The 23,942-nt window shown below is 50.0% G+C and overlaps 1 protein-coding gene across 1 annotated transcript in view; it reads right to left on the reverse strand.

The window, feature by feature from the left end:
* slc12a9 (solute carrier family 12 member 9) overlaps positions 1-23,590 on the reverse strand; it is a 48,989-nt gene extending 25,399 nt beyond the window's left edge. Inside the window, exons 1-2 of the mRNA XM_070863320.1 lie at positions 23,377-23,590; positions 421-555 (exon numbers count right to left, since the gene is read on the reverse strand). Of these exons, the coding sequence (XP_070719421.1) occupies positions 421-555; positions 23,377-23,590 (349 nt within the window). The remainder of the gene's footprint in view (positions 1-420; positions 556-23,376) is intronic.
* Between the last annotated feature and the right edge of the window lie 352 nt (positions 23,591-23,942).

A 23,942-nucleotide genomic window follows, 5' to 3' on the forward strand; every position in this document is an offset into this window, starting at 1 on the left:
ATGTGACAAACCATCAGGAATAGGCCCAACCAGATTTGCCAATCCTACGCAGGGCAGGTAGGCACTGGGTTTTGGTTTAATTCATTCATGGGATGTGGGCATCGCTGGCATTTATTGCCCATCCCCTAATCGCCCCTTGAGAAGGTGGTGGTGAGCCCCCTTCTTGAACCGCTGCAGTCCCGTGTGGTGAAGGTGCTCCCACAATGCTGTTAGGGAGGGAGTTCCAGGATTGTGACCCAGCGACGATGAAGGAACGGCCGATATATTTCCCAGTCGGGACGGTGTGTGACTGGGAGGGGAACGTGGAGGGGGTGGTGTTCCCATGCGCCTGCTGCCCTTGTCCTTCTAGGGGGGGGTAGAGATGGCGGGTTTGAGAGGCGCGCTCGATGAGGTTTACGGGCACCGGGTGAGAAAGGATACAGTACGCCCCGCCGCCCTTCACAGCTCCGTTGGTGGAGATGGCACACACCGACAACACCGTTAGGCTGATGATCACGTAGGCAACCACCAGCATCAGCAGCGACTCCAGGAACCCAGCCTGTCCGATAACAAAACCTAGAGAGAAAGGGAAAGGGCAGTCAGGAACAGTGACAGACCTGTACCCACTAGTACTGTACCCCAGTGTTATACAATGACAGACCTGTACCCACCAGTACTGTACCCCAGTGTTATACAGTGACAGACCTGTACCCACCAGTACTGTACCCCAGTGTTAGTGACAGACCTGTACCCACCAGTACTGTACCCCAGTGTTATACAGTGACAGACCTGTACCCACCAGTACTGTACCCCAGTGTTATACAGTGACAGACCTGTACCCACCAGTACTGTACCCCAGTGTTATACAATGACAGAACTGTACCCACCAGTACTGTACCCCAGTGTTATACAATGACAGAACTGTACCCACCAGTACTGTACCCCAGTGTTAGTGACAGACCTGTACCCCCCAGTACTGTACCTCAGTTATACAGTGACAGTACTGTACCCCAGTGTTATACAGCGACAGACCTGTACCCCAGCGTTATAGTGACAGACCTGTACCCACCAGTACTGTACCCCAGTGTTATACAGTGACAGACCTGTACCCCCAGTACTGTACCCCAGTGTTATACAGTGACAGACTTGTACCCACCAGTATTGTACAGATGAGGTAGTGTTACTAAATGCTGCATGTTACATCAGAGATACACAACAGGTGTGTGTGTTGGACAGGTGGTTTAGCAGAAGGGGAGGAACAGTATTTGTTTACCAGGTGAGTCAATGCTTAACCGCCACCTTCGCAACTACCGTATTTACTGAATTACTGGCACCACCCCAAATTGGAGACCAGCTGCCAGAAAAAGCAGACCCAAGATGTTATAGTGCCATTGATAAACCAGTTATTACCACAGTGCATTTGTGAAGCAAATCATGTAGGCCTCTGGGCTGAGACACAACACACAGACCACCACCCCCACCCCAAAAAAAACATCCCAGCGTGAATCAAGGACATCTTAAAAATTAGAACTAGGCCATCCAGGAGCGAAATTTTATAAGAAAAGACTTGCATTTCTATAGCTCTTTTCCAATCTCTGCACATCCCAAAACACTTTACAGCCAATGAAGTACTTTTTGAAGTGTAGTCAGTAATGTTGGGAAACACTACAGCCAATTCGCGCACAGCAAGCTTCCACAAACAGCGATGTGATAATGACCCAGATAACCTGTTTTGGTGATGTTGGTTGAGATATAAATATTGGCCCCAGGACACCGGGGAGAACGCCCCCTGCTCTTCTTCAAAATAGTAGCCATGGGATCTTTTAAGCTTCTCCCCCCCACCCCTTCCCAGAGAAAGCAGACGGGGCCTTGGTTATCATCTCATCCGAAAGACTGCCCCTCCGACAGTGCGACGCTCCCTCAGCACTGCACTGGGTGTGTCAGCCTGGATTTATGTGCTCAAGTCTCGAGTGGGACTCGAACCCACAACCTTCTGACTCAGAGGCGAGGGTACTATCAACTACATAGCAGTGATTACACTTCAAAAGTACTTCATTGGCTGTGAAGCACGTTGGGACATCCAGAAGTTGTGGAAGGCGCCATAGAAATGCAAGTCTTACGAGTTCAGGTGCAGTTGCAATCTCTCGTAGTTCCCCCCCCCCCACAACTAACACTGGCAACTCCCTTTCCAAATGGTGGTTTGGTGCAGTCACTCGAGTTGTGGGTTCGAGTCCCACTCTAGGATCTCAGCCCATAATCTAGGCCACCACCCCAGTGCAACACTGAGGGAGTGCTGCACTGTCTTACAGACAAGACATTAAAGCAGCACCACTGCCAGACGTTTATAGAACGCCTTTGAACATCGCCAAAAATATCAAGGGGCTTTACAGGAGCAGACGACAAAATGTGTCGGTCACGAGATACTTGGGCAGATGACCAAAAGCTGGGGTCAAAGAGGTAGGTTTTAAAAGGAAGAGAGGGAGAGGCAGAGAGCGGGAGAGGTTTAGAGAGGGAATTCCGGAGCTTAGGGCCCAGGTGACTGAAGGCACGGCCGCCGATGGTTGAATGATTCAAATCGAGGATGCTCAAGAGGCCAGAATTGGAGGAGCGCAGAGATCTGAGGAGGGGAGGGGGGGGGTTGTGGGTTTGGAAGAGGTTACAGAGATGGGGGAGGGGGCGAGGCCATGGAGAGATTTGAAAGAGTCTGGATTTTTTTTTTATATTAATAAAAGCTTGAGGTCCTATCTCAGTTCTCCAGTCAGCACAAGCGCCCCCAGCTCGTGTACTCAAACAGCCCGTGTTCTTGGAGACGCCTCGACTCCCTCGAGACAGTTTGGTGGTGAAAGCTTCATTCTTGGGGTGAACATGTTTCCAAAAATAACCGTGTTTGGACAGACATTTATTTGATGCATGGGCAGAAGCAGCTGTTCCAATTGGCACGCTCACATTTGGGAGTTATTTTTTGGTTGTTCCCGCACCGCAAGTTTCTAGGACTGGTTACATCAGTAATCGATAAATTTGCCAACTAATTAGCCTCTAGCAAGATGGGCAACAGAGACTCCTTCCCCCCCCCACAGAGACGTTAGATATAGGGCTAGAAATTCAATGGATCTATGCCACCAGGTGGCGCTGATGTGCGCGAATGCCTTACCGCCCGGGCATGGCGCTGTAAACGACTGCCGCGAAATTGGGCGGCAGTTTAGGCGTGATGTTATGGCGATATTCCCCGCCCCCGGAGATCGTGGTCCCATCCAACGTCGCCCCGGACCCCAAATCCACTTTGGAATTTGGAGCAAGAACGCTGGCAGACACAGGAGGCGTGGATCAGCCGGCCGTTACCAAGACGAGGGGGGAAAAATGTAAAAACACTTTAAAGCTTGCTTTTTTCCCCCGCTGGTTGCTTTTCGCAGGGGTTCCAATGGCCGCGATCGCCGCTGATCGCGCGGCACCTCCCACTTCCCGGGAGTCCAAGTAGGTCCCTCTTTAATTCACTGAGCCTGCAGCATGGTTCCTTCCCGTTAAGGGAGGTAGGGCGTCCCCTTCTCCCTCCACGCGCCCCCCCCGCGAATGGGGGTGGCGCTGCGTAGCCCAGCATGCAGCACTGCTGAGGCGCACACCCCGTCAGCACTCCAGCAGGGAAGAGGAGCACTTGGTTTAGTGCTGCACACCCTTTGGGGGTGGGGGGGGGGGGGGGACAAACTGAACTTTGAGGGGGTGGGGGGGGTGGGAGAAACTTTAGCTCCTGGCACTAAGTCTCATGCCCCCAAAATAAGGTAAACGCAGCCACCAGTGTGAGCAGAGCAGGATCCCACAGATGGCAATTGTCATGTTTGTAACCTTCACATAACTAACCTTTATGGTACACTGTACCAACTGTGAAATGCACACCTTGACCACAGGGGGTGAACTTGTGGGAGACACTCCTCACCTGGTCACCCAGATATATAAAGGGAGGTCCCACACAGGGGCATGACTTCTTGGTCCTGGGAATAAAGGTACAGGTCACAGTGACTTGTCTGCAATACATGCCTCGTGTGATTCTATATAGTGAAGTGTAAGGACACCACAGCGATGAGATAACCGACCAGAACATCACTTTCGGTGATTTGGGGGGTTAACTAGAGCCCAATCGCTTCCAAAACATCGTCCTGTAGTTAATTATCGCACCCATCAACGAGGCTCAGCTTTATGGAGCCAGAAATCCACTCTGTTTGGCTCAGGACACGCAATGTTCCATAACCAGAGATCACGGCCGCCTGTACTTTAGACCCGCACAGGAGGCAGAGTATTGTTGCCAACCTGGCCTGGAGTCCACAGGAATGAAGACACCGCTAAAATTCCCCTCACTCCCTTTGAGCACTTTGCTTATTTCGGTTTCTTCGCTCCTGGGATGTGGGCGTCGCTGGCAAGGCCGGCATTTATTGCCTATCCCCTAATTGCCCCTTGAGAAGGTGGTGGTGAGCCGCCTTCTTGAACCGCTGCAGTCCCGTGTGGTGAAGGTGCTCCCACAGTGCTGTTAGGGAGGGAGTTCCAGGATTGTGACCCAGCGACGATGAAGGAACGGCCGATATATTTCCCAAGTCGGGACGGTGTGTGACTGGGAGGGGACCGTGGAGGTGGTGGTGTTCCCATGCACCTGCTGCCCTTGTCCTTCTAGGGGGTAGAGGTGGCGGGTTTGGGAGGTGCTGCCGAAGAAGCCTTGGCGAGTTGCTGCAGTGCATCTTGTCGATGGTGCACACTGCAGCCAGGGGGCGCCGGTGGTGGAGGGAGTGAGTGTTGAAGGTGGTGGGTAGCGTGCCCATCAAGCGGGCTGCTTTGTCCTGGATGGTGTCGAGCTTCGAGAGTGTTGTTGGAGCTGCACTCGTCCAGGCAAGTGGGGAGTGTTCCATCCCACTCCTGACTTGAGCCTTGTAGATGGTGGAAAGGCTTTGGGGAGTCAGGAAGAGACACACTCGTCACAGAATACCCAGCCTCTGACCTGCTCTTGTAGCCACAATGTTTGCGGCTGGTCCAGTTAAGTTTCTGGTCAATGGTGACCCCCAGGATGTTAATGGTGGGGGCTTCGGCGATGGTAATGCTGTTGAATGTCACGGGGCGGTGGTTGGACTCTCGTTTGTCGGAGGTGGTCATTATTAGTTACAAATGGAGATGGGAGTGGGGAGGGGAAATGGCTGTTTGGGAGCCAAGAATCATCCAGGGCAACAAAGGGTGTTCCAATTGGCCGAGAAGGTGGGGGCATCACAAGGACGGACATGTTGGGCAACCAATGGCAGGAGGGAGGGGGCCAGGCAGCTAGAGGCAAGAGGTCACCTGATTAAAAACTCGAGTACAACCAAGATTGCAAATGGAGAAAGATTGCAAAGTGCCGCAGTACAGCGGGACCTGGGGGTACGTGTGCATGAAACACAAAATGGTTAGTATGCAGGTACAGCAAGTGATCAGGAAGGCCAATGGTATCTTGGCCTTTATTGCAAAGGGGATGGAGTATAAAAGCTGGGAAGTCTTGCTACAGCTATACAGGGTATTAGTGAGGCCACACCTGGAGTACTGCGTGCAGTTTTGGTTTCCATATTTACAAAAAGGATATACTTGCTTTGGAGGCAGTTCAGAGAAGGCTCACTCAGTTGATTCCGGGGATGAGGGGGTTGACTTATGAGGAAAGGTTGGGCCTCTACTCATTGGAATTCAGAAGAATGAGAGGTGATCTTATCGAAACGTATAAGATTATGAGGGGGCTTGACAAGGTGGATGGAGAGAGGATGTTTCCACTGATGGGGGAGACTAGAACTAGAGGGCATGATCTTAGAATAAGGGGCCGCCCATTTAAAACTGAGATGAGGAGGAATTTCTTCTGAGGGTTGTAAATCTGTGGAATTCGCTGCCTCAGAGAGCTGTGGAAGCTGGGACAGTGAATAAATTTATGACAGAGATAGACAGTTTCTTAAACGATAAGGGGATAAGGGGTTATGGGGAGCGGGCAGGAAGTGGACCCGAGTCCATGATCGGATCAGCCATGATCTTATTAAATGGCGGAGCAGGCTCAAGGGGCCTTACGGCCTACTCCTGCTCCTATTTCTTATGTTCTTAAGATGCATTTCTATAGCGCCTTTCATGACCACTGTACGTCTCAAAGTGCTTTACAGCCAAGGAAGTACTTTTGGAGTGTGGTCACTATGGTCATATGGCAGCCAATTTGTTCACAGCAAGCTCCCACAAATAGCAATGTGATAATTACCCAGATAATCTGATTTTATTATGTTGCTTGAGGCCCCAGGACACCGGGGAGAGCTCCCCTGCTCTAAATAGTGCCATGGGATCTTTTACATCCACCCGAGAGGGCAGACGGGGCCTCGTTTTAACGTCTCATCCGAAAGACGGCACCTCCGACAGTGCGGCGCTCCCTCAGCACTGCATTGGGAGTGTCAGCCTAGATTTATGTGCTCGAGTCCCTGGGGTGGGACTTGAACCCACGACCTTTTGACTCAGGCGAGGGTGCTGCCCACTGAGCCACAGACAAGAGAGTCTGCAATCCCCAGGCAGGAGGTGCTGTGTGTAAATATTGCTCGGGGAAAACACACTGCTGGGAGCGCTCCATGCACACTGGTATTTCTGTGCCGCAAAAGGCAAAATACTGCAGACCATGGTAATCTGGGATCGAAACAAGAAATGCTGGAAACACTCAGCGGGTCAGGCAGCCTCTGTGGAGAGGGAGGCAGAGTTAACGTTTCAGGTCGATGGCCCTTGGTCAGAACTGGGGAAAAAAATGTTAGAGATGTCACAGGTTTTAAGCAAGTGCAGGGGGTGGGGAAAGGAGGAGAGGAGGAGGAAAGAACTAAAAAAAGGGAAGGACTGTGATAGGGTGGAAGGCAGGAGAGATGAGACACAAACGGGACAAGTTAAGAAACAAAAGACGCGTCTAGATAGGGCGGAAATGAGAATCGCAGAATCAATCAATAGCTGCCATGTGGAAAAACATTAGCGGCAGGGGCTAAGGTCTGAAATTGTTGAACTCTGTCAAGCGTCTAAACAAAAGATGGAGGTGCTTGCGTTGAGCTTCGTTGGAACAGTGTAGGAGGCCGAGGACGGAGAGGTCACAGAGCAGGGAATTAAAGTGACAGGCGACCGGAAGCTTAGGGCGAGGCCGCACCTGGAGTACTGCGTGCAGTTTGTCACCTTACTTAAGGAAGGATATACTAGCTTTGGAGGGGGTACAGAGACGATTCACTAGGCTGATTCCGGAGATGAGGGGGTTACCTTATGATAGATTGAGTAGACTGGGTCTTTACTCGTTGGAGTTCAGAAGGATGAGGGGTGATCTTCTAGAAACATTTAAAATAATGAAAGGGATAGACAAGATAGAGGCAGAGAGGTTGTTCCCACTGGTCGGGGAGACTAGAACGAGGGGGCACAGCCTCAAAATACGGAGGAGCCAATTTAAAAGAGAGTTGAGAAGGAATTTCTTCTCCCAGAGGGTTGTGAATCTGTGGAATTCTCTGCCCAAGGAAGCAGTTGAGGCTAGCTCATTGAATGTATTCAAGTCACAGATAGATAGATTTTTAACCAATAAGGGAATTAAGGGTTATGGGGAGCGTGCGGGTAAGTGGAGCTGAGTCCACGGCCAGATCAGCCATGATCTTGTTGAATGGCGGAGCAGGCTCGAGGGGCTAGATGGCCTACTCCTGTTCCTAATTCTCATTGGTTCTTATGTTCTTATGTCACGCTTACACAGACTGAACGGAGGGTGTTGCGCAAAGCAGTCGCCCGATTGGAGTTTGGTCTCCACGGATGTAGAGACGACCACTCCGTGAACAGCGAACACAGTAATTCTGCGGTTCGGATTGCAAAGACTGTTGCTGTTGTCTCCTGGTGACATCCTTGTTTCCCCAGGGGCTGGGGCATCAAGAACAAAGAGGGGGGTCACAGTCTCAGGATACGGGGTAGAAAATTTAGGACCGAGACGAGGAGAAATTTCTTCACTGAGGGTGGTGAACCTGTGGAATTCTCTACCACAGAAGGCTGTGGAGACCAAGTCACTGAATATATTCAAGAAGGGATAGATAAATAAATTTATAGACAAAAGACATCAAGGGGTATGGGGAGAAAGCAGGAATATGGTGTTGAGAGGGGATCAGCCATGATCATATTGAATGGCGGTGCAGGCTCGAAGGGCCGAATGGCCTACTACTGCTCCTATTTTCTATGTTTCTATCAGCCCTGTTCGCCCCCTCCCCCCCACGGGCAGGTTTGAAGTGCTAGTATATTTCAACTGCAGTCTGCAGACCTGTCGGAGTGGGCTGGGCCCAAACAGGATGAGCAGCTAATTCAGAACTTCCTGGTCCAGGTTGAGCGATCACTGCACCCATTTAACAAAAAAAACTTGCATTTCTGTAAAACATCTTTCACCGGACGTCTCAAAGCGCTTTACAGCCAATGAAGTACTTTTTGAAGAGTGGTCACTGCTGTAATGTGGGAAACTCTAATTTGCGCACAGCAAGCTCCCACAAACAGCAATGTGATAATGACCCAGATCTGTATTTTAAAAAAAAAAGTCATGTCAGTTGAGGGATAAATATTGGCCCCTGGAAGAACTCCCCTGCTCTTCAAAAAAAAAAAGTGCCGTGGGATTTTTTTTTATGTCCACCCGCAAGAGCAGACGGTTTAGCGTCTTGTCCGAAAGACGGCACCCCCTCGGTAACTGCACCGTCAGCCTGGATTATGGGCTCAAGCCTGCGTAATGGAAAACCAGAGAGAGAGAGAGAGAGAGAGAGAGAGAGAGAGAGAGAGAGAGAGAGAGAGAGAGAGAGAGACCAGACAGCTCAAAGTGCTTTAAAGCCAATGAAGTACTTTGAGTGCAGTCACTGTTGTAATATGGGAAAGGTCATGTATCCTACATGGCCACTGTTGGCACTATCACAAGGTGTGCCACCAGAGGACACAGCAGTGGGAGACTCATAGGTTACCTGTACAGGTGTGCCTGGCCTAGTATAAAAGACAGGCCGCCAGGTGTGATCCTCACGCTGGAGTTAACTAATAAAGGTCTCAGGTCACTACAGTTCAAGTATTCAATACATTGCCTCGTGGAGTCATCAGAGCATCTAAAGATACAACAGGAAACGCAGCGGCCAATTTGCGCACAGCAAGCTCCCACAAACAGCAACGTGATAATAACCAAATACTCTGTTTTGGCGATGCTGATTTGAGGGATAAATATTGGCCCCAGGACACCAGAGATACTCCACTCCACCCCCCCCACCCCGCTTTTCTTTGGAATAGTGCCGTGGGATCTTTTACGTCCACCCGAGAATGCAGACGGGGGCCTCGGTTTAACATCTTGAACCCACAACCTCGTGACTCAGAGGCACGTGTGCTGCCTACTGAGCCATGTTGGGCCAGGGGAGTAAGGAGGTGGTGTAGGGCCATCTCGCCCACATGGTGGGGCATATACCAGTGCTCCTATTGAGGGCAGGGTGGGAAGAGGCAAAGAGCAACCTTCTGCTGCTCGACCAAGGGGTGAATCACAGCTGTCTCGTTGTAGCAGGCTGCTGGGTCTGGGTTTTGGGGGGGGGGGGGGGGGGGTGAAATGAGTACACAAAAAAAAAAAGAGTCAAATATTTGACTTGTGCTGCAAATTTAATTTTTTTTTAAATAACCTGTCGCTCGCAGGAGCAGGAAGAGGAAATTGGGCAAGAAACCAGAAGTTAAACTAAACACATCTATTTTCCCCCCCCCAAACACAAAAGTTGAGCCACATTCACCCCAAATAGGAGCTCAATGGATTCAAATCCAAACCAAAGCACAAAAACACACAACTTTAGAAGCACAGGCAGACATGGGAACAGGAGGAGGCCATTCAGCCCCTCAAGCTTGTTCCACCATCTAATTAGATTACAGCTGATCTGTGTACCTCAGCTTTATCTGCTCGCCTTGGTTCCGTAACCCTTGCCCAACAACAAGTATACAGTTTAAAGAAAAAAATGGTGGTTGAGTGTAAATATCAGAACATGTCCAATGGTAGGAGGGCCAGTAACCAGAGAACACAGATCTCTGAATGGGTACAGTCAGCTGTGGTTCAGTGGGCCGCACTCTCCCTCGCCTGAGTCAGAAGGTTGTGGGTTCAAGTCCCAATTCAGGGACTCGAGCACATAAATCCAGGCTGACACTCCCGGTGCAGTGCTGAGGGAGCGCCGCACTGTCGGAGGGGCCATCTTTCGGATGAGACGTTAAACCGAGGCCCCGTCTGCTCTCTCTCAGGCGGACGGAAAAGATCCCGTGGGCACTATTTCGAAGAAGAGCAGGGGAGTTCTCCCCAGTGTCCTGGGGCCAATATTTATCCCTCAAAAATCATCACAACCAGATTATCTGGGTCATTATCACATCGCTGTGTGTGGGAGCTTGCTGTGCGCAAATTGGCTGCCGCGTTTACCACATTACAACAGTGACTACACTCCAAAAATGCTTAGAGATGTCTGGCGGTCGTGAAAGGCGCGACATAAATACAAGTCTACCTTTCTTCCTCACTCATGATCTATTCTACTCTGACACGGACACCCAGACCCCAATGTAGACACGAACAGACATCCGAGGGGTATGTGTGCATAAACTGTTGAAGGTGGCAGAGCAGATAGAGAAAGGGGTTAAAAAGGCTTACAGGATCCTGGGCTTCATAGAGGCATAGAGTACAAAAGCAAGGCAGTTATGATGAACCTGTATAAAACAGAGTCCCACTCACCCATCACCCCCTGTCCAGTGTCCCGCTCACCCATCACCCCCTGTGCTCGCTGACCCAGTGTCCTAACTCGCACCGAGTCCCACTCACCCATCACCCCGTGCTCACTGCCCCCGTGTCCTAACTCGCACAGAGTCCCACTCACCCATCACCCCCTGTGCTCGTTGCCCCATGTCCTAACTCGCACCGAGTCCCGCTCACCCATCACCCCCTGTACTCGCTGCCCCGTGTCCTAACTCGCACCGAGTTCCGCTCACCCATCACCCCCTGTGCTCGCTGCCCCGTGTCCTAACTCGCACCAAGTCCCGCTCACCCATCACCCCCTGTGCTCGCTGCCCCGTGTCCTAACTCGCACCGAGTCCCACTCACCCATCACCCCCTGTGCTCGCTGCCCCGTGTCCTAACTCGCACCGAGTTCCGCTCACCCATCACCCCCTGTGCTCACTGACCCCGTGTCCTAACTCGCACCAAGTTCCGCTCACCCATCACCCCCTGTGCTCACTGACCCCGTGTCCTAACTCGCACCGAGTCCCGCTCACCCATCACCCCCTGTGCTCACTGACCCCGTGTCCTAACTCGCACCGAGTTCCGCTCACCCATCACCCCCTGTGCTCGCTGACCCCGTGTCCTAACTCGCACCGAGTCCCGCTCACCCATCACCCCCTGTGCTCGCTGACCCCGTGTCCTAACTCGCACCGAGTCCCGCTCACCCATCACCCCCGTGCTTGCTGATGTATATTGGCTCCCAGTTAAGCAACGCCTCGATGTCAAAATTCTCATCCTTGTTTACAAACCCCTCCCTATCTCTAATCTCCTCCAGCATTTCCCCCCCCCCCCTTCTCCCAACCCAGGGATGTCTGCACTCCTAATTCTGCCCTCGAGCATTCCCGATTATAATCACTCAACCATTGGTGGCTGTGCCTTCTGTTGCCTGGGCCCCCAAGCTCTGTTACTCCTCCATAAACCTCTCTGCCTCCCTTCACGACACTCCTTAAAACCTACCACCGAACATACTTTGGGTCACCTACGCTAATTTCAACTTGTGCGACTGTCAAATATTTATTGCGCAATACTCGAAGTGCCTTGGGACGTTTCACTACATTAAAGGCGCTATACAAACACAGGTTGTTGTTGAATGTACGATTCTCTCTGTCAGCACTATGACTGCGTCACATGTCGTGGAGAACCAGCAACAATGAGCCCATTGAGGCCAAGCTGCACAGACTATTCCGACTCCACGGGAATCAGGCAGAGCTGTGTCAACATTCCCGGGATTTGAGCCACTCAGATCGGCAGTGAATCCCCAGAACTAGGTCACTAAAACCAGAAATGGTTTCTCTTCCTTCCCTCCTCCCCAACTGCCCTCCTGACAAGATGATCGACTGTTGCTGGGTTACGGTTCAGTGTCCTTAACCTTCCTGGACAGCACCCGCTGGCAGGATATTCGACCAGCAGGGGCATCGCAGCCATACCCAACCCCCGTGACCCTGCTGGGGAAGAGCGTGACGGGTGATCAGGAGCCCCAGCCCGGGAGTCCGCACCCCTTCACCTCCGCTTTCTCCCCCCCCCGCGCCAATGTTAGCCTTTGTCCAGTGGGCAGCACGCTCTCGCCTCAGTCAGAAGGTCATGGGTTTGAGCCCCTCTCCAGAGAGGACCCCAAAGTCCAATCAGACACTCCCAGTGCAGTGCTGAGGGAGCGCCGCACTGTTGTAGGGGTCATCTTTCGGATGAGACATTAAACAGAGGCTCCGTCTGCTCTCAAGTGGACGTAAAAGTTCCCACGGCTGTATTTTGAAGAGCGGGGGAGTTCTCCCCGGTGTCCTGGGACCAATATTTATCCCTCAAAACATCAAAAAAATACCCAGGATTATCTGGTCATCACATTGCTTTTTGTGGGAGCTTGCTGTGTGCATATTGCTGCCACCTTTCAATAGTGACTGCACTCCAATAAGTACTTCATTGGCTGTAAAGCACTTGGATATATCTGGTGGCTGTGAAAGTTGCTATATAAATGCAAACCTCTCTTTTTCCAGGACACTGCTGTGAGCAATACCCAGGAGGGAGAAACCCTTCGGGGCATTCGAGTGTCTACTTGAACACAGCGTAAATGATTTTAAGTAGTATTGGGCATGGGGAAAGCCTGTATGTGACCGAGCCCAAAAAAAAAATCAAAATCAAGTCTGTTTATTGCTGTGGAAAGGCGGAGCACTGGGAGGACGGACAGGTCAGGTGACCAATGGTGGGCACCTGGGGCGGGGCAGTTGCAGACAGGAGGTCACATGACAAAACCTCCAGGAACATGTCCAACCAGAATGGACGACCCTGGGCACGAGGTACTCAGTGCAACAGGGCCGGTTCAGAACTCGGGGGACAGGCTATCCATGGAACGGTTACAGCACAGGAGGCCGCCATTCGGCCCATCGAGCCCGTGCTGGCTCTCTGCAAGAGCACCTCAGCCAGTCCCACTCCCCCCCCGCCCTTTCCCCGTAGCCCTGCCAATTTTTTTTTCCTTCAACTTATCCAACTCCCTTTTGAAAGCCGCGATTGAGTCTGCCTCCACCGCCCTCTCAGGTAGTGCGTTCCAGATCCTAACCACTCGCTGCGTAAAAAAGTTTATCCTCGTGTCGCCTTTGGTTCTTCTGCCAATCGCCGTAAATCTGTGTCCCTCTGGTTCCCGACCCTTCCACCAATGGGAACAATTTCTCTCGGTCTACTCTGTCCAGACCCCTCATGATTTTGAGCACCTCGATCAAATCTCCTCTCAACCTTCTCTGCTCCAAGGAGAACAACCCCAGCTTCTCCAGTCTATCCAAGTCACCGAAGTCCCTCATCCCTGGAATCCTTTTGGTCAATCTTTTCTGTAGCTTCTCCAAGGCCTTCACATCCTTCCTAAAGTGTGGTGCCCAGAATTGGACACAATACTCCAGTTGGGGCCGAACCAGTGTTTTATACAGGTTAATCATCACTGCCTTGCTTTTGTACTCTATGCCTCTATTCACCTGGAATATTGTGTTCAGTTTTGGTCTCCTAATCTGAGGAAGGACGTTCTTGCTTTTGAGGGAGTGCAGCGAAGGTTCACCAGACTGATTCCTGGGATGGCAGGACTGACATGAGGAGAGACTGGATTGACTGGGCCTGTATTCACTGGGGTTTAGATGAATGAGGGGGGGATCTCATAGAAACCTAAGATTCTGATGGGATTGGACAGGTTAGATGCAGGAAGAATGTCCCCGATGTTGGGGCAGTGCAGAACCAGGGGTCACAGTCAAAGGATCAGGGGTAAGCCATTTAGGACAGAGATGAGAAACTTCTTCACTCAGAATTGTGAACCTGTGGAATTCTCTACCGCAGAGAGTTGTTGAGGCCAGTTCGATGGACATATTCAAAAGGGAGTTAGATGTGGCCCTTACGGCTAAAGGGATCAAGGGGTATGGAGAGAAAGCAGGAATGGGGTACAGAGGTGAATGATCAGCCATGATCTTATTGAATGGTGGTGCAGGCTCAAAGGGCTGAATGGCCTACTCCTGCACCTATTTTCTATGTTTCTATGTTTTATGAAGCCCAGGATCCCATAAGACTTTTCTAACCACTTTCTCAACTCTGCCCTGCCACCTTCAACAACTTGTGCACATATACCCCCAGGCCTCTCTGCTCATGCACCCCCTTTAGTTTATATGTTGTCATCTCATTCTTTCTACCAAAATGTGTCACTTCACACTTTTAGCACTTCAAGGAGAGGCACGGTTCAAGGAGAGAGGTGTTATGTATGGTAAACCTGTAATTACCATGTCTAACCACCAGAGGTCTTAGCCCCTGGTGTCCCAAGGGATCCCACAATCCCTTGGGAGCACCTGTATACAAGGAGGCCTCACAGGCTGGAGAGGCACTCAGATCTGTAATAAAAAGGACTATGGTCACACCTTACTTTGAGCTTGCAGTATCTAGTCGGACTTTATTCAAGGCATAACAGGAGGGTCATGTGATGAAACCTCCAGGACACACCCAGAGTTGGAGATCCCAAAAGGGACAGCACCTTTTGACAGCGAGAATGTGGTGCTGAATTCTTGGGAGCGGGTCTCAGGCCAGGGACAGGAGCGACCAGTAGAGAAACAAGCTAACAAACGATGCGAATAGGCTAGTCGCAAATAGAAATCATAGAATTTATGTATTTATGTATTCCTGGGATGTGGGCACCACTGGCATTTACTACCCATCTCCAATTGCCCATTGAGAAGGTGGTGAGCCGCCTTCTTGAAACGCTGCAGTCCATGTGGTGAAGGTGCTCCCACACAGCGCTGACTTTGTCGTAGCGGTTTGGTACAACCGAGTGTCTCGCTGGGCCATTTCAGAGGGGCAGTTAAAGAGTCAGCCACATTGTTGTGGGTCTGGAGTCACGTATAAGCCAGACTGGGCAAGGGCGACAGATTCTTTTCTTTAGTGAACCAGATTCTCCCCCGCCCGCAACAATGCGATAGTTTTCATGGTCACCATTACTGATACTAGCTTCTTTATAAATTCCAGATTTATTTAATTAATTTAATTTAAATTCCCCAGCTACCGTGGCGGGATTGGAACCCGTGTCTCCGGATCATTAGTCCAGGGTTTGGATCACTAGTCCAGTGATATAACCGCTGTGCTACTGTATCACAGCACAGAGAGACTGTTCAGCCTATCATGCCTGTACCAGAGTTTTTGAAAGTTGTCCAATTAGCACCACTATCTCCCTTCCTTCCCCTACCCCCAGCAGCTTTGCACATTTCAGTATTTATTCAATTCCCTTTTGAAGGTTACTGTCGAGTTTGTTTCTAGATCATAACAAATTCTTCTCATCCTCAAAAAAACACATGCATGAACTCATTGAATGGCGGTGCAGGCTCGAAGGGCCAAATGGCCTACTTCTGCACCTATTTTCTATGTTTTATGTTTTATATGTTGTTTTCAAAAGAGTTGGAGAAGAATCAAAGGAATTTTTTTTAAAAAACAGGGCTATGGGGAAAGGAGCGTTTTTTATGTATGCAATAAAAAGGAACAAACTGAGTACTGTTTAACTGAAGGTACACCCTTGTTCCTGCTTTATTACAGCCCAAAGTGCCTGACTCACAAAATGGCTGGCCTTTTATACCAGAGCAGCACCATGTGCGTTCTGCTCAGCAGTCTCCAACAATGGCACCATCTGGTGGCTACAAACAGCATGTACATACGAGTGGGTCTCGGGGAGACTCAGCACGGGCTCAAGGGGCCGAATGGCCTTCTGCCATGCTGTAACCGTTCTATGATTCCCCTCCGGCTCTTGCCAATTATCTGAAAGCAGTGTCCTCTGGTTACCCATCCTCCGGCCAGTGGAAACACTTTCTCATTTACTCTGTCAAAACCCCCCCATGATCCCGAACACTGCTATTAAATCCCCCCCCATTAAAGCTCCCCTTAACTGGCTCTGCTCGAAAAGACCAACCACCTCAGTTTCTCCAGTCTCCCCACACACAAGTCCCTCGCCCCTGGCACAATCTTGTGCTCCTCATTAAAGGAGGAACTAGGCAGAGGACAAGGCAGCTCTGTGCAGAGTTTAAACCAGAGATCAAAGCAGGAAACATGCCTGTGTCCTCGCTCCCCACCCCCAAACAAAAAGCAGCTCTTGCTAGCCTGTGTGCGTAACATACTGTTACTCCACAATGCTCACTGACTGCATCTTACCGTAGCTTGGGATTGTGAAGGAAAGTGATTGAATCGATCAATGCAGGAGGGGCTAATAAAATCTATCAGGGTTCAGAAGATCAGGGCTAGGAGTAAGTAGGGAAGTTCAGGAAGGGTCAATTTAATGTGACAGATGAAATTAAACGCAGAAGTGTGCGTCTAGTGATACATTTTGTTAGGAAGGACAAGGAGAGAAAATATAAACTAAAGGGTACAATCCTAAAGGGGGTGCGTGAACAGAGACCTTGGGGGGGGGGGGGGGGGTATATGGGCACAAATCGTTGAAGGTGGCAGGGCAGGTTGAGAAAGGGGTTTAAAAAGCTAATGGGATCCTGGGCTTCATAAATAGAGTACAAAAGCAAAGAAGAGATGATGAACCTGTATAAAACACTGGTTCGGCCTCAACTGGAGTAGTGTGTCCAATTCTGGGCACCACACTTTAGGCAGGATGTGAAGGCCTTAGAGAGGGTGCGGAGGAGATTGACGAGGATGGTTCCAGGGATGAGGGACTTCAGTTACGGGGACAGACTGGAGAAGCTGGGGTTGTTCTCGGAGCAGAGAAGGTTGAGAGGAGATTCGATCGAAACATAGAAAATAGGTGCAGGAGTAGGCCATTCGGCCCTTTGAGCCTGCACCACCATTCAATGAGTTCATGGCTGAACATGCAACTTCAGTACCTCATTCCTGCTTTCGCGCCATACCTCTTGATCCCCCTAGTAATCGAGGTGTTCAAAATCAGGAGGGGTCTGGACAGAGTTAGAGAGAGAGAAACTGTTCCCATTGGTGGAAGGGTCGAGAACCAGAGGGCACAGATTTAAGGCGTTTGGCAGAAGAACCAAAGGCGACACAAGGATAAACGTTTTTTTTGTAACGCACCGAGTGGTTAGGATCTGGAATGCGCTGCCCGAGAGGGTGGTGGAGGCAGACTGACATGGCTTTCAAAAGGGAGTTGGATTAGCACCAGAGGGAAAAAGTCACGGGATTTTTTTGGGGGGGGGGGGGGGGGGAAGAAAGAGAGAGAAGAAAAAAAAAAAGAGTGGGACTAGCTGAAGAGCTCTTGGAGAGCCAGCATGGGTTCGATGGCCTCCTGTGTAACCATTCTCTGATTCTATGAAATTGAGCTATAGTGCTGGTTACGACAGTATTATGTGGTCTGGGGTCAGTTAGACAGATGAGTTAATGTGGAGAGAAGGGGCCAGTGGAGATGTGGGGGGGGGGGTTGGGGAAGGATGGAGTGAATGACATCAGAAGTTTACAGCACAGAAGGAGGCCATTCGGCCCATCGAGTCAGTGCCGGCCAACAAAGCCACCCAGCCTAATCTCACTTTCCAGCTCTTGGTCCGTAGCCCTGCAGGTTACAGCACTTCAAGTACTTTTTAAATGTGGCGAGGGTTTCTGCCTCTACCACCCTTTCAGGCAGTGAGTTCCGCCCCAGACCCCCACCACCCTCTGGGTGAAGAGATTTCCCCTCAAAACCTCCCAATAACTTTAAATCTATGCCTCGGTTGTTGACTCCTCTGCCAAGGGAAATAGGTCCGTCCTATCCACTCTCTCCAGGCCCCTCAAATCAGGTCTCCTCAGCCTCCTCTGTTCCAAAGAAAACAAACCCAGCCTCTCCAATTTTTCCTCAGCTAAAATTATCCAGTCCTGGTGACATCCTCATAAATCATCTCTACACCCTCTGGTACAATCACATCTTTCCTGTAATGCGGTGACCAGAACTGCAGTACTCCAGCTGTGGCCTAACCAGTGTTTTACACAGTTCGAGCATTAAACCCCCCCCCTGCTCTTGTATTCTATGTCTCGGCCAATATTCCATGTGCCTTCTTAACCACCTTATCTACCTGGTCTGCTACCTTCAGGAATCTGTGGACATGCACTCCAATGTCCCTTTGTTCTTCTACACCTCAGTGTCCGACCATTAAGTGTGTATTCCTGGTTAGACCTCCCCAAATATTAACACACAAGTCCTGGCGACAGCCTCATAAATCTCCTCCACTTTCAAATGCAATCACATCTTGTAACACGGTGACCAGAACTGTACGCAGACCTTCCATGGCCTGGTTTTCCCTACCTCCCCAATTTCCATTCGCCCACCAGCAGCTCATTCTTCACCCATTGGCCAATGAGTAGCGAAGGATATGGGCGGGGTTTTGGACGAGCGGAAATTTACAAGAGGGCGCAGGGCATGGGAGGCCAGCCGGGGGTGGGGGGGGGGGGGGAACATTGGAATGGGTGAGTCTAGGGAGGTGTCGTAAAGGCACGGGCGAGGGTTTTGCAGGTAGGGGGAACGGGCGATGTTGCAGGGGTGGTCCTTGTAATGGAGAGAATGATGGGGGTCAGAAACTCAGTTCGGGGGTCGAATGGGACACCGAGGCTGCAAACAGCCTTGCTCAGCACTAAATGAATGGAAGGCTCTGAAGGTGGAAGCAACATTTTTATCGTTCCGTAAGCAACCACATTTAGAACTGCAGCAGATGAGGGATCGTGGCGAAGGTTCAGCGAGTGCTTGCGGCGGAGGTGTGGCGAATGAGGGTACGGGGCCCAGAGGTGATGAGGGCCCAGGGGCAGCACGGGCCCAGCCCACACTGTGCGATATGTGCGCGCACTGGGTCCGTGCAGCAGAGCTGGTCTCCAGTCGTTTTGGTTAACCCTTGCCACTGGACCAAGACCTCGCTCTGTCAAGCCCCGTGTGGTGGCTGGTGTGCAACGGTCACCCCACGTTAAAATAATCCACGCACAGACATCTTCCACCCCCTCAATTGGAGTTCAGGACTGGAACATCAGGTCCTTTGTTGAAACATCTGTGAACTCATCCCCTTGTAAGCCATCCTCGTTCAAGGGACCGCCTATGATGATGAAACAACCAGGACGAGTGTAGTGTTCACTTCAGGGTTAGGACATGAATACACCAGAGCTCATTTACAGCAGATATCCAGCACAGAAACAGGCCATTCAGCCCAGCCAGTCCATGCCGGCGTTTATGCTCCACTCGAGCCTCCTCCCGTCTTTCCTCATCTAAATCTATCAGCATAACCCTCTATTCCCTTCTCCCCCATGTTTGTCCAGCTTCCCCTTAAATGCATCGATACTATTCGCCTCAACCCCTCCCTGTGGCAGCGAGTTCCACATTCTCACCGCTCTCTGGGTAAAGAAGTTTCTTCTGAATTCTCCATTGGATTTCTCGGTGACTATCTTATATTGATGGCCTCTAGTTATGCTCTTCCCCACAAGTGGGAACATTCTCTCTGTATCCACTCTATCAAAACCTATCATTTTAAAGACCTCTATTAGGTCACCCCTCAGCCCTTTTTTTTTTTCTCTTGGAAAAAAGGAGACCCAGCCTGTTCATCCTTTCCTGATATGTACACCCTCACATTTCTGGTATCATCCTTGAAATCTTCTCTGCACCCTCTCCCGTGTCTCTATATCCTGTTTATAATATGGCGACCAGAACTGTACGCAGTGCTCCAAGTGCGGTCTAACCAAGGTTCGGTACAGGTTTAGCATAACTGCCCGACTTTTCAATTCTCTCCCTCTAGAAATAAACCGTAGTTCTTAGTTTGCTTTTTGTGTGGCCTTGCTAACCCGTGTCACTACCAAGGTTCGAGACAGGTGTTTAATTTAGTGTTGCACACAGGGTGAAGCAAGTTTCAAATGGATCTCCCATTATTCAATGCCCCAAAATCCAGTTCAGCTCCAGGAGCACTGCAACAGTCCACACATTAACAGCAACTCGCATTTATATAGCGCCTTTAACATAGTAAAGCGTCTCAAAGCGCTTCACAGGAGCATTGCCAAACATAATTTGACACCGAGCCGTATGAAGAGATAGTACAAAATGAACAAAGAAAATGCTTCAAATACTCAGCAGGTCAGGCAGCATCTGCAGGGAGTTTTAACATTTCATAACATAAGAAATAGGAGCAAGAGTCAGCCATTCAGCCCCTCGAGCCTGCTCCGCCATTCAATAAGATTGCGGCTGATCTGATCATGGACTCGGCTCCACTTCCCCACCCGTTCCCGTTGACTCTTATCGTTCAAAAATCTGTCTATCGCCACCTTCATTATTAAAAAAAAAAACAGAAGTTGACAACCAAATGCTTGGTCAGTGTATGAGGTTTTAAAAAGGAGCGTCTTTATAAAAAGCTGGAGGGAGGCAGAGAGGTTTAGGGAGGGAATGCCCAAGTTTAGGGCCGAGAAGGATGAAGGACCAGCTACCAGTGGGGGTGGGGGTGGGGGTCAGGGGAGGAGGAGAAACAATGCACAAGAGGACAGAGTTAGAGAAGCGCCGAGGTCTCTGGAGGGTTGTATGGCTAGCAGAGGTTACAGAAAACAGGCAGCAACATTCATTGTTTTTTTTTTTTTAAAACTTCATTTGATAAAAGGCCCCCCCCCCCCCCCCACCTTCCCTTTAGTAGGGAGGGGGGATGGCAGGGAAGAACTGGCTCTGGAACCCAGTGCACAAGTGAATGCTGCTATTCTGTGGCTCAGCTCCAGCTGCAGCAAGTAATAGATCTGACGGCAGTGTACGCCAAGAGCTGACATTTTAAACCCAGTTCACCCAAAGCAGCATCCCTAGGCAAGCAGCATCCAAGCCAGCCTCAGGCTTGAGGGGAGGGAGGGAGGGGGAAAGAGGTCTCGGAGAATCCTACCAATAATGCAGCTTCCGACACAAGTGCAAATCGGTGATAGGAAACATGACAAAAAAGGTGCAGATTTTCTAGGGCCTATATAGAAACATAGAAAATAGGTGCAGGAGTAGGCCATTCAGCCCTTCAAGCCTGCACCACCATTCAATATGATCATGGCTGATCATTCAACTTCAGTACCCCATTCCCGCTTTCTCTCCATACCCCTTGATCCCTTTAACCCCAAGGGCCACATCTAACTCCCTTTTGAATATATCTAATGAACTGGCCTCAACAACTTTCTGTGGTAGAGAATTCCACAGGTTCACAATTCTCTGAGTGAAGAAGTTTCTCCTCATCGCGGTCCTAAATGGCTTACCCCTTATCCTTAGACTGTGACCCCCTGGTTCTGGACTTCCCCAACATCGGGACCATTCTTCCTGCATCTAACTTGTCCAATCCCCTCATTCTTCTAAATTCCAGTGAATATAAGCCTAGTCGATCCAGTCTTTCATATGTCAATTCTACCATCCCAGGAATCATAAAGACTTGCATTTATATAGCGCCTTTCACGATCACTGGACATCTCAGTGCTTTACAGCCAATGAAGTACTTTGGGAGTGCAATCATTGTTGTAATGTGGGAAACACAGCAGCCAATTTGCACACAGCAAGCTCCCACACACAGCAATGTGATAATGACCCAGATAATCTGATTATTAAGTTATGTTGATTGAGGGATAAATATTGGCCCAGGAAACCAGGGGGAACTCCCCCTGCTCTTCCTCAAAATAGAGGCCATGGGATCTTTTACACCCACCTGAGGGGGCAGACAGGGCCTCGGTTTGACGTCTCATTTCAAAAGACAGCACCTCCGCCAGTGCGGCACTCCCTCAGCACTGCACTGGGAGTGTCAGCATGGATTTATGTGCTAAAGTCCCTTGAGTGGGACTTGAACCCACAGCCTTCTGATTTGGAGTAGAGAATGCTGCCCACTGAACCAGGCACGTACCCAGCCGCAATGTTGGGACTTGCACGCACAGTGCCCCCAGAACTTGCAATCAGTCAAGACACTTTCCCGCAGCTTATTCACATCCCTGAGAAAATGGACACCCACTGGCTGAGAGTTGAACTATTCACCCAACAATTGCCCGTGAAACTCTTACGCCTGGTAAATGTGGACAGGTGGGGTTTTTTAAATCAGCACCAAGGGTTTAAATAAATAAAAAATTTAAAAATTTTTTATTAAAAAAAATTAAAACATAAGGCTATCAACAAAAGTCTGCAGCAAAAACATGAGCAGGAGTAGGCCATTCGGCCCCTCAAGCCTGCTCTGCCAGAAAGATTGGATCGACTAGGCTTATATTCACTGGAATTTAGATAAATGAGGGGATTGGACAGGTTAGATGCAGGAAGAATGTTCCCGATGTTGGGGGAAGTCCAGAACCAGGGGTCACAATCTAAGGATAAGGGGTAAGCCATTTAGGACCGAGATGAGGAGAAACTTCTTCACTCAGAATTGTGAACCTGTGGAATTCTCTACCACAAAGTTGTTGGGGCCAGTTCGTTAGATATATTCAAAAGGGAGTTAGATGTGGCCCTTACAGCTAAAGGGATCAAGGGGTATGGAGAGAAAGCAGGAATGGGGTACTGAAGTTGCATGATCAGCCATGATCATATTGAATGGCGGTGCAGGCTCGAAGGGCCGAATGGCCTTCTCCTGCACCTATTTTCTATGTTTCTAGTCAATTCCACTGTCCTGCACTATGCCTCAATATCCAAAAATCTATCATCTCTGTCTTGAATATACAGAGAGACTGAGCCTCCACAGCCCTCTGGAGCAGAGAATGCCAAAGATTCACCACCCTCCGAGTGAAGAAATTTCTCATCTCAGTCCTAAATGACCGACCCCTTACCCCTGAGACTGTGACCCCTGGTTCTAGACTCACCAGCCTGGGGGGGGGGGGGGGGGGGGGAACATCCTCTCTGCATCTACCCTGTCAAGCCCTGTAAGATTATATGTTTCAATGAGATCACCTCTCATTCTTCTAAACTCTAGAGAATACAGGCCTAGTTTACTCAATCTCTCCTCATTTGGACAATTTCCCCTCCATCCTCATCATCCCATCCCATCCCATGAATCAGTCTGGTGAACCTTCGTTGCACAGAATAACTAGGTAACATAGCAAGGGAGCAAAGTGGAGCAAATTAATTGAATTAATTAAAAGGTTAACATCTAAAGTCTGCAAGCCAGAATAACTAGGTAACATAACCAGGGAATATTGAATAAATTCGGATTTTTAAACAAAAAAGTGATTTTATATAAAGATAAAAAAAAGAGACGGCATACCAACTCGCATGAAGATCACGATGCTAAACATGGAGAGCACGGTAGGGACCACCACCCCGAAGAAAGTGGAAAGTTTGCGGCGGTCATCTTGCTGGGACACGGAGCTGGAGATGGAGACCTCCTCTTGCGGTGGCGGCGGTACGCAGCTATCGGCGAAGTCTCCGGCAACGTTGTAGAGCCGGTAATTGAGGAGAGGCGACGTCTCGCTGGACATTGTCGAGCATTCAGCTTTGCAGACAAATAATCTCTCTCTCTTCCCTAACCTCCCTCCTCCTCCTCCTCCTCCTCCTCCTCCTCCTCCTCTAGGGCCGCGAGCAATAAGCAATAACCTCCCAGAGGCAGAGAGACACACACTCAGCGGGAGTCCCCTGAAATTAACAATGTAACTCCTCGCGGCAGGATGTGTCAATTTCAAAGGCGCCGCAATTAGATACAATTAGCTTGTCACAATATTGCTACTGGCACATGTCTGTCTGTCTGTCTCTCTCTCCTTTGCAACCTGCTCTCATATCCGCAAGTCCATTTCTCTGCAATTTAGCATCATCAGGCAATACTCATGTGACTCC

Source organism: Pristiophorus japonicus, chromosome 20 (genome assembly GCF_044704955.1).
Source record: "Pristiophorus japonicus isolate sPriJap1 chromosome 20, sPriJap1.hap1, whole genome shotgun sequence".
NCBI lineage: Eukaryota > Metazoa > Chordata > Chondrichthyes > Pristiophoridae > Pristiophorus > Pristiophorus japonicus.